The sequence below is a fragment of the Carlito syrichta genome, unplaced genomic scaffold (assembly GCF_000164805.1).
Source record: "Carlito syrichta isolate Samal-C Ts95f unplaced genomic scaffold, Tarsius_syrichta-2.0.1 Scaffold303727, whole genome shotgun sequence".
In the NCBI taxonomy this organism is placed as follows: domain Eukaryota; kingdom Metazoa; phylum Chordata; class Mammalia; order Primates; family Tarsiidae; genus Carlito; species Carlito syrichta.
This window is the reverse complement of record NW_007247823.1, coordinates 231,968-242,705: the sequence shown is the minus strand read 5'-3', so window position 1 is coordinate 242,705 and position 10,738 is coordinate 231,968. Positions and strand designations below refer to the sequence as shown.

Here is a 10,738-nt window from a genome sequence, read left to right as displayed (position 1 = left end):
ATCTCCTAGATCCTGCCATCCCTGAGGGGGTGAGGAGGGGCTCCAAATGGCCTCTCCATTTCCAACACTCTGGCCTCCCAGTCCCTTGACCTCCTTCCTGACAGTGATGTCCTGCCTAAGTCACCTCGGCTAACTCTTTCAGTGATCAAAAGGGCAGGTTCAGGGAGGATTTAAGGGATACTCTGAGGACTGACTTAAGGGAGATGGAGACTTCCCCTCACATCCCCTCCAGAGATCCTATGACTCCCCCTTGGTGTTGTCAACATGCAGGCCATTAGGCAGAGCTTCAAGTCACAAAGTCACCATGTCAACCTTCCTGTCAATCATAACAACAGGAAATTTTGCCCCCAGATAGGATAAGAGCCAGGCAGGTAGCGGAAGGCAGTTTTCCCCAGAGCCAGCCACTGACCCTGGACCCTGCGATCTGAGCAGGTACAAGGTATAGGGCTGCCGTGTGTACTGGTGACAAGACAGGAGGGGCACGGCCCCTAGGCACAGGAGGAGGTGGCATAGAAAGTGGCTGGAGGTTGCCTGCATGTTGGCACCTGGGCCCTGGCACAAGGACCCAAGAGTGAGCTGGGATGGCAGGAACAGCCAATAAAGTGGGGAGCCGAGGCTCCCTGGGACCCTCCTTCTTGCTCTTCCTGCTGCTGCTGCTTCCCCCACCGCTTTTAGGAGAACGGAATTTTCAGTACCATGGACCTGGCTGGAAACTTTTGGACCGTCTGGGCCTGGGCTCCCGGAGGGCCCACCACCACCGTGGCCCAGGCGCAAGGCATCACTGGCGCCAAGGTGCAGTAGGAAACACCTGCCAGGGTTCATTTGACCTCTACTTCATCTTAGACAAGTGAGTATATCCCATCTAACCATGACCCCAGGTGGCTCCCGGGAGCTGCCATCTCCTTTGACTAGGGGCAGGACACAGCTCAAGGAGGGTTAAGCTTCTGTAAGAGAAGCAGGGCCAATCTTTTGGTAATGACACCAGACCAAGGTCTCCTACTTTCCTGAAATGGGGAGGGGAAGCCACTTCAGGGGCTCCAGATGGTTTTCTGTCCCTCCATCAGCATGGTCTGGAGGTCTGTCCTCCCACCCTTTTTAACAGTTGATTGCTAAGAACTGCCTCTCAACTATTGTTAGAAGTTCACTGTGGATCTTTGGTGGTTTGTGTTGTTTGTTTTGTTTGTGTCTTAGCCTAAATGACTTCTATTTTACTGGGCCCCACAGAAATTGCTTTACTTCTCATAGTGTCACTGCATAGAAAAGTTCTTTGCTTTTGCTTCTTTCTTCTACAACTTGGAGAGCCTTGCGACAGTCCTGCACTCCCAGAAACAGTTTGATCTGTCTCAGTGTGGCCCTGAAAAAGTCAGTCTGTGCATTAGGCATTTTCTTGCTCTCAAAAAGGGTGGTGGAGGCGGGGAGTGAGCCTCAGTCTTGGCAAGATCATCCTAGCTCCATGTTCACACCTCCTGGTGGGTGGGAATACACTTTGTGCTTGTTCACTAGCAGCAGTAATGCAACTGTCAGGAAGGTGTTGAAGAATTGTCTGGTTTCCAAAGCCCTTCCCCTGCACTGGGGCATCCTCAAAACAGTGCCGGGAGGTAGCACAGGTATTTTTCTATTCAATTTCCTGGTCAGTCATGGCTCCTGGAGGAGGGTGAAGTATCCAGAGGCAGGTGGTGTGACAAGGCTCGAGCTTCCTGCCCTGTGCTCTTTCCACCATCCCAGGTTGAACTCCCTCTGATTTTTTCATTCCCCCTGGATGCTGATGCTTGGATGATGTGTGCCCCAGCCCACCAGCTCCTATGGTCTGTGACTGCTCTGTTGCTCTTAGGGAGGGGGTAGCTTGGCTCTGGAAGCAGGCAGATTCCCTTCACCAGCCACATGGTCTTGGGCAAGTTGCTTCATCTCTGTGCCTCAGTGTCCCCATGTGTAAAACAGGTGTCTTCATACTCACCTTGCCCAGTATAATGCGAATGAGGAGAGACTTTGTAAGTCAGATCCAATACAGAGAATGAGTATGAAGTGAACTGCCAGGCAAGATAGAGTCACAGGCTGTGAACTCCTTGCACTTCAGGGGCCCTGAGGCAGTCCTGACTGTGGGACTGCGGCTCTCTTCCCCGGTGCCCTCTGCTGGGGAGATAGCTCAGAGCATCCCTGCTGGGCTAGCAGTGCAATTAGACCTGGGCCCAGGCTGAGCACTCCAGAGGTGCTCTGGGATCTTTTACCCATGTGAAGAGCCAGTCTTTGTCATTCACTGATTCTCTTGTTAATTCATGCACTCACAAAACATTTTTGAGAACTCCTATGTGTCAGTCACTGCATTTGGCGGTGAAGATAACGGCAGTGAGCAAAATTAGACCAAGTCCCTACCCTCCTGGAGCTTCCATGTTATTGGAGAGACAGAACCTAAACAAATCAAAGAGGAAAGTCCTGTGTCTCATGGGGATAAATAAGCATGGGGTGGCGGATCAGGCAGGAGAATGGGAGTAGGGAGGGAGCAACCTTTCTAGAGAGGTGGTCAGGGGAGTGAGCAGGTGCACACTGCAAGGTGAAGGGCAAGTGAGCAGTGACTTTTGAGCAGAGAAGGAATGTCATTGACTCCTGTTCCAAAGGATAGAACTTGAGTTGGGCAGGGCAGAGCTGGCCAGGGAACCAGGGAGGGACTGAAGGTGTTGCAGGCCAATAGGGCGGGGGTGGAGATGAGAAGAGGCCAGGGTCTGGATCTGCTGTGAAGGTGGAGACCGCAAGATCCCATTCAGATTGGAGGGAAAGAGAGGGTCCTCCACTGGAAGTAAAAGAAGGAAAGGAAAGCAACCTATTCACTGAATCTTTCTAACAAGGCTGGAGATAAATGGTGAGACCCCCATTGTAGAGAGGAAGAAATGAGGCAGCTCACGGCCAGGGATTTCCCCCACTGCGGCCCCCAGATAAGCAGCCATGGAACCAGAATTGATTCCAAAGCCTATCCAAAGTCCATACAACTCGATGGGTCCTTGAGTATGTGTGCGGTGGTCCTCAAGGCAGAAACAGACTGCTACCTGCATAAAGGATCTTTGGTTATTCATGTCCAGCTTATTCATGAGATTCATTATTAATTTGTTCATTCATTGGGTTGATTTGGCTGAAAATCTGTAAGCCCCACCATGTACCCACATTCTTGGCATGGGTGACCTTTGAGAGCCTGAAGGGGAAGGGAACCATGCTTTTTTTTTTTAGTAAATTTTTAATTGTGGTCAATATATATAACAAAATTTTGTCATTTTAATCATTTTTAAATATGCAATTCAGTGGCATTAAGTACATTCACAGTAGTGTATAATCACCACTACCATGTCTCTCTAGAACTTTTCTATCATTGAATATTGAAACTCTATTCCCTGTTCTATTAAACGATAACTCCCCATTCTTTCTTCCCTCAAGCCCTAGTACCCTCTTTTCTATGAGAGTAGACCCCAATAAAACCAAAATTTATTTATAAAAAATATATTTATTCTTACATGTTTAAATTTCAGTCACCTTCGACATACTCTCCGTTTGATGCAATATACCTATCAAGATGTTTTTTCCGCAAAGCAGTTTTTGAACTCGTGAATTTTGATTCCTTTGAATGCTTCTCCATTTTTTGTTTCACTTCTTCCACATCAGCAAAATGTTTCCCTTTGTGGACTTTTTTCATCCAGGGAAACAAACAAAAAAAATATTGCTTGGAGTGAGATTGGGTGAATAGTGGGGCACAAGGGTCATGCTGGTTTTGGTCAAAAACTGCTGAACACTCAGTGCAGTTGGGCAGGTGTGTTCATAAATCACCCTTCATGAAATGGGTAAAAGTGTTGAAAGAATCTTCAAAAGAAAAAATTTACTGAAGACGAATGCAGCCTCTCACAACAACACTAGGTGGTACATTTTTTTTCTTTTAATTTTTTTTTATTTTAAAGATGTGGGGTACAATTCAGGGTTGAGTATACAAATGTTCATTGTGCAGGTACCCTTGTTGATGAGTGTACACCCCACTTCCCCAGGCAGAGTCCCACTACTGCCAATCCTGCTTCCCCACTCCCTCCTGGCAGTTTCCAGCTACTGTCAATTTTTTTCTTATAGCATTAGGATAATTGTTCAAGGTCCACTTATGAGTGAGAACATGTAATACTCAGTTCTTTGTTTCTATGAAAGATCACTCAGTATTATAGACCCTAAGTCCATCCAGATTGCTGTGAAGTTCATGACTTTGTTCTTCTTTATGGCTGTGTAATATTCCACTGTGTATATGTACCACATTTTTTTATCAGTCCTCTTTTGATGGGCAGCATGATTGGCTCCATGTTCTTGCTACTGTGAACAATGCTGTGATAAACACTCATATGCAGGTATCTTTTTTATAGAGTGATTTGAGTTCTTCCAGTTATAGTCCCAGTAGGAGATTGCAGGGTCATATGGAAGGTCAGTTTTTAGATCTTTTAGGAATTACCACATTGTTTTCCACAGAGGCTGCACTAGTTTGATGCCGATGGGTTCCTAGAAAACTTACCTAGTGGGGGAAGCCTGTACTACAAGGGGCCTGCCCTCCAAAAAATAATTCCAGATTTTTGGGAGTCCCCTCTTGTATTTCCTGTGTCTATAAATTTGCCCATTGTAGATATTTTATGTAAGTGGAATCACACAATACAATCACACAAACACAATATTAGTCCTTTTATGTCTGGTCTATTTCATTTGGCATAATATTTTTAAGGTCATTCATATTGTAGCATCTATCAGAATTTCATCCCTTGTATGAATGAATAATATTCCATCATATGTATATATACAAAATGTGTTTATCTGTTCATCTGTTAATGGACACTTGGGTTGTTTCTACCATTGACTATTGTGAATAATGCTGCTGTGCACACTAGTGTACATGTATCTGTTTGAGTCCCTGCTGTCACTTCTTTTGGATGTATACTCAGGAGTAGAATTGATGGATCATATGGAAATTCTGTGTTTAACTTTCTGGGTAACTACCAAGCTGTTTCCCACAGTGGCTGCACCATTTTACCCTCCCACCAACAATGTGCAAGGGGTTCAATTTCTCCACAGTCTCTCCAGCACCTGTTATTTTCTGTTTTGGGGTTTTTGCTTTGTTTTGTTTTTTGATAGTTGCCATCCCAGCGGGTATAACATTGCATCTTCTTGTGATTTTCATTGACATTTCCCTAATGATTAGTGATGTTGAGTATCTTTTCATGTGCTTATTGGCCTTTTGTATATCTTCTTTGAAGAAATGTCTATTCAAGTCCTTTGCCCATTTTTTGTTGGGTTGTTTTATTTTTTCTTTTTTGTTGTAGGAACTCTTTATCTTCTGGACATTAATCCTTTATCAGATGTGATTTGTAAATATTATCTCTTATTCTGTGTTTTTTCACTGTTGTGATAGTGGTTTTTTGATGCACACAAGTTTTTAATTTGGATGAAGTCCAGTTTTTCTACTTTTTTTGTTTTCACTGTTTTTAGTGCCATACCAAAAAATTTTTTATTAAATCCAAAGTCATGAAGGCTTTCTCCTATGTTTTCTAAGAGTTTAAAAGCTTTTAGCTTTTACATTTAGGTCTGATCCATTTGATTTAATTTCTGTAATGGCATACAGGAGGCTTCAACTTCAGTCTTTTGCATGTGAACATCCAATATCCCAGCACCATTTCTAGAAACTACAACCCACACTGAAGGGTCTTGGCACACTGGTTAGAAATAAATTGATCATATACATGAAGGGGTATTTCTGTGCTCTCTGTTCTGCTCCATTTTCTATGTATTTGTCATTATGCCAGTACCACACTATTTGATTGCTATAGCTCTGTAATAAATCCTGAAATCAGAAAATGTGAGTCCTCGACTTTGTCTTCTTTTGTAAGATTTTTTGTTTTTATAGCTATTTAAAGTCTCTTAAGATTCTATGTGAAATTTAGTGTGCATTCTTCTATTTCTGTAAGAATGCTGAGATTTTGATATTGATTGCATTGTCATGCTAATAACATGCCTTTCAATTCATCAACATGTGATATTTTTTTCACTATTTGTGCCTTTAAATTCTTTCAGCAGTGTTTTATAGTTTTCAATATACATTTCTTTTGCCTCCTTAGTTACATTTATTGCTAAATATTTTGTTCTGTTTGACGCTACTGTAAACAGAATTTTGTTGTTGTTAATTTTCTTGTTTGGATTTTTCCTTGGGGACTTTACAACCAATACATCCTTCCCCGTTTTTTTCTACACAGACCCCACCTAGTATGACCAGCCACCTGGTTGACCAATAAAAGTCCCTCATCCCAGGAGCCTCCTCAGTCCCAAGCAGACAGATCTGGGTGGTCACATGATGATCCACTGTGGTCACTGAGGGTGTGCCCCAGTCCTCAGTTGCTTTGGGGTGGAGAAAGCTTGTTAAAGAGCCTGCTGGAAGGCTCAGGAGACAGAGACTCTGCTCACCTGACAGGTGTACCTCATCCTCTGATTTATGTCTCCTTTGTTTGCAGGTCCGGCAGCGTGAACAACAACTGGATTGATCTTTATTTGTGGGTGGAGGAAACAGTGCAAAGGTTCCAAAAGTATGGGTCTCCACGTGGCAGGCTCCTCTGTACTGCAGGGAGATTTTTCTTGGCAGGCAGAGGGCAGATCCCAGTAACTGTGGTGGGCATGGCAGTCCCTCAAAGGGGAGCAGAGGGCAGGGTGGCATTCTGAAGCAGGAATGAGGCCAGAGCTCACAGGTTCCCTCAGGTCTCAGCAGCCTTTACTGGCTCCTGCTTGTGAGCCAGGACATATTACAGAGGACACTGTCTGCCCTTGGGGACTTCACAGGCTGGGAAAGAATGCTAGACAGGCAGACCATTGGCTCAGTGACTGGGTCCCTGGTTACATAGTGGTGAGGGACAAAGAAAAGGGACAAAGAAATTGCCATGGAAGGTTAAAGGAAAAAGCAAGAATTCTTAGGGACAAAGGGAAGGATGGTTTCCAGGGAATGTAGAACTTTGAACCAGGTCTTGCAGGATGGAACAGATGGGGCAACAGGAACCATCGAGGTGACCTGTGGTGAAGTGGGGGATCTGGCTTGGCTGGGAATGGGGTTCCTTCAGAGGAGGGTCATGAGACGAGGATGGGCAGGTCAGCTTAGGGTCAAAACCATGGGTGGGGGGGTCCTAATACCAGGCAAAGGGGCTAGGATTTCCTGCTGTGAACCATAGGGAGCCATAGAAGGTTTGGGGGCAGGGCAGTGACATCATCTAGGTTGTGCTTAAGGAAGAAAGGTCTGATAACTGTGGTTAGGGTGAGTGAGAACAAGAGCAGGGGCCCTGGGGAGCCCAGCTGGGGACATATTGCGGCAGCGGGAAGAGAGGCAGTTGTCAGGGAGAGAAAAGGGAGGGTGTGTGTGCATGGCTCCCCAGAGGGAGAATAACTTCTTTGAGATGGGAGGAGGGATTAGGAGAAGATAGGGGAGGAGGGAAGGAGGCGAAGAGAAAGAGAACTTTCTAGTAGAAGAGAAACTAGCTGAGAGGGAAGCCCTCATGGAGGTGTGTGTGCCCCTCACCTGCATGTTCAGTGTGTGTGTGTGTGTGTGTGTGTGTATCTGTATGTGTTTTCAGGTGGTGGGAGGCAGGGATGCAGCAGGCTGCCATCCTGTCTCTCTTCCATGGGACCCCACATCTCCAGAGGCCTCAGATTCCTTTACTAAATTTATCTGAACCTCTTGTGGCCAGCAATGGACCCCAAAGTGGAAGAGTTTGAGTGGGGATCTGGGAAGCTGGCCCTCCCCCACTTCCTGGGTTGGGGCCTAGGCCTATAGCTTCTCAGCAGCACCTAATTTCTCCCCAGCCCAAATATGCGGATGTCCTTCATCACCTACTCCACAGAAAGTGACATCGTTATGCCACTCACCTCAGACAGGTAAGTGCTACTTCAAACCTCCAAGGTGGGCTGAGCCACAGGAGACCCCAGGGAGCTGAGGGTTCCCTAATACCTTGAACGGGAGCATGCCAGCACAGGTGGTGGGCCAGCCAGGACACCCTTCATACCTGCTCTGGCTCCAGCCACAGCTCCCCTGTCCCATCTGACCTCTGGCTTTGTCGGTACCCACAGATCCCTGTGTCCCAAAGTCCTGGCATCCCCTGCCCTCTCTCTGCTTTACCTCCTTCCCTGGGAGGTGGCTGTGAGGATTTCTGGGGTCCAGAGACCTGGTGGGGCAGCTGTATGGGTTCCTGTGAACACGTGCCTGTGCCAGGCACTGCTCTGTGCTTGTCACTCTCGGCCCTGGCCAGTGGAGAAGAGAGATAAGGTCAGAGTCAGGGGAAATGCTGGGGGCTTTAGTGCAGGGGAGCTTGGTTCCCTTGTGGGTCCCAGACAGGGTAGCCCATGAGGATATCCTGAGCACTAGGTCAGGCTGGGGAGCTGGAGTGAGGAAGAAGGAGCAAGGCAGGGGTGGGTAGGGTGGGGAGGATTGTGCCTGGAGGTGGCCCAGAAGGGTGCTTAATGTATGTGTGTATGTGTGTGTGTGGTGTGTGTGTGTGTGTGTGTGTGTGTGTAGAGGGGTCTTGCAGAGCTCCTGATTGGCTGGGTGGTGAGTGAAGGATACTTTGATTGGAAGTGGTTCAGACAGGATGAAGCACAGAAGAGGGGTGAGGACACGGAGCACTGGATGGGTGCCTAGACTCATTTGCAACTTCAAAGGGATGAAGGGGAAGGGGCTGCTGCTCCATGACCTAGAAGGAGGCTTGTATTTGTGCATCCTGTGCTGTGAGCTTGGGATAGACTGACTCGAGGGGCTATAGGTGGGAAGAAAGCAAATCCATGGGGAAGGGCTCTGGTGGGTGGCCCAGAGAGGAAGCAGAAGTTGGACATGGCCAGAAAAAGACCAGTGCCTCCTGCAGTGTGCAGCCCGAGATGCCAGGTGTGGGGGAGCTTCTGATGTGATGTTCTCGACGTCTCTGGGGAGTAAGGTGGGGCTGTCTTTCCTAAGGGATGGGGCTCAGGGGAAAAGATGTGAAATCGTGTGTGTGTGTGTGTGTGTGTGTGTGTGTGTGTGTGTGTGTGTGTGTGTGTGTGTGTTTGTGTTCGGGGGGCACGACAGCTTAGAGTTCAGGTCCCCAGAGCTGTCAACTTCTGAGGAGCCCCAAGATCCTTGCTGAAGCTTGGCGTAGCCAGGGATTGACTGTTCCCAAAAGTGCCCAACTTCCTGGAACTTTGCTGAGCCTCTGGGCTAGGACCAGGGTGGTGCTTTCTGGGCCCTTTCTGCTAGTGGGGACAGGGCAGGCTGAGGATGGTCAGTCCCAGACCAGATGGTTTTTCTCTGGGTGCTGGAGGATGCAGAGGGGCCAGAAGGCACCAGGATTGAAGATGAGGATGAGATGGTGAGAGGTAGACAGTACTAGGGAGGAGAGCAGGACAGTTTGCTGGGGGATCCAGGGGCCTGGTGTTTTTACAGGTGCAGAGCTTGGAGAAGGGCGTGGCTTGGGCTGGAGGGGCAGCACCAGGGAGAGCTTGCTCAGCCCAGAGGGAAGCTCAGCCAACAAGATCCTGTACCAGAGGTTGAGGTTTCCAGCTCATTTAAGGATGCGGCCCACAAAACTGAAATTCTGCAAACATGGCAGGAGAAGAGGAGGGGGCTGGGCTGGGCAGGGCCTGGTGTGGCCTCTGCTGGGCATGTCTGGACCTGTCTGCTCCCTTTCTGGACAGGACTGGGCAGGATCAGGCAGAACTCTCAGTTCCCCTGAGGAAGGGCTCTCAGCCTTCAAGGTCCATGCTCTGCTCAACCTTGCTGTGCTGGCTCAGCCTGTCACGTTGCGTTAGCCTGAACCTAGAACCCCCCTTTCCTGTCCCAGTCCTGCCCCAGCATGTCCTGTTTGCTTTAACAGTGGCTGACAGGCCACATCCCCAAGCCAGCCTGCAGATCAGTGCTCAGCCGCCTGCATGCACAGCCTCAGGACCGCTTCTCTAGGCCTTTGGTCTTTTTGTTTCAGGAGCACAGGAAACCAAGGAGTCCTGGCACTCTAATTAAGCAGATTTGCTACTTCCTTTGACAGGGTAAAGGAAGATGGGGAGACTGAGCCAGGATCTGTGGCCCTGGGGGCTAGATGCAGGGCTAGGAACTTAGCAGGATGACCTTTCCCAAACTCAGTCCTATCTGTTGAGCGATAGAGTGACCAACACAAAGGGGCCTTTGGGATTCGGGTTAGGGTTAGTGCTAGGTTGAGGGTCAGGGTTCAGACTAGGATTAGGACTACAAGTAGAATATTGGTCCTATTGTCAGTTTCTAACTCTCAGTTGCACATCTCTGGATTAGTGTTATGGTTTGGGTTATGTTGGCAAGGCCCATTTTGAGTCCCTGACTGCAGTTGTATATCCCTGGATTGGGGTTAGGGTTAGGGTTAGGGTTAGGGTTAGGATCAGCGTTGGGATTAGGAATGCCTGTCCATTGGGAAGGACTCACTCTAAGTGGTTCATCCATGAGAAGCTCCCACTCTCACCCTGAACAATCCAGGTAGGGTCTTTGCTGACTTTCCTGAGGCCCGTGGTCCCTGAGACAGGTATGAGCTCAGAGTCCTTGAACTCTTATCAAAACCACGATGAAGAACGGCAATGACAGAGTACTTGCTTGGTCCCTTCTTCCTTCCAGGTGGGCCAGCACAGCGGACAATGTCTCTGGGATAGCTTGGGAGCGGTTTCTTCTCTTCTCTTTTTTTTCTTTCTTTTTTTTTTGAGAAAACAGGATTTATTA

At 47.9% G+C, this 10,738-nt stretch overlaps 1 protein-coding gene across 1 annotated transcript in view; it reads left to right on the top strand.

Moving 5' to 3' along the window:
• The first annotated feature begins 581 nt into the window (after window positions 1–581).
• Window positions 582–10,738, top strand: part of ANTXRL (anthrax toxin receptor like) — a 62,686-nt gene continuing 52,529 nt past the window's right edge. The window contains exons 1-3 of the mRNA XM_008059144.1: window positions 582–847; window positions 6,507–6,578; window positions 7,840–7,911. Of these exons, the coding sequence (XP_008057335.1) occupies window positions 582–847; window positions 6,507–6,578; window positions 7,840–7,911 (410 nt within the window). The remainder of the gene's footprint in view (window positions 848–6,506; window positions 6,579–7,839; window positions 7,912–10,738) is intronic.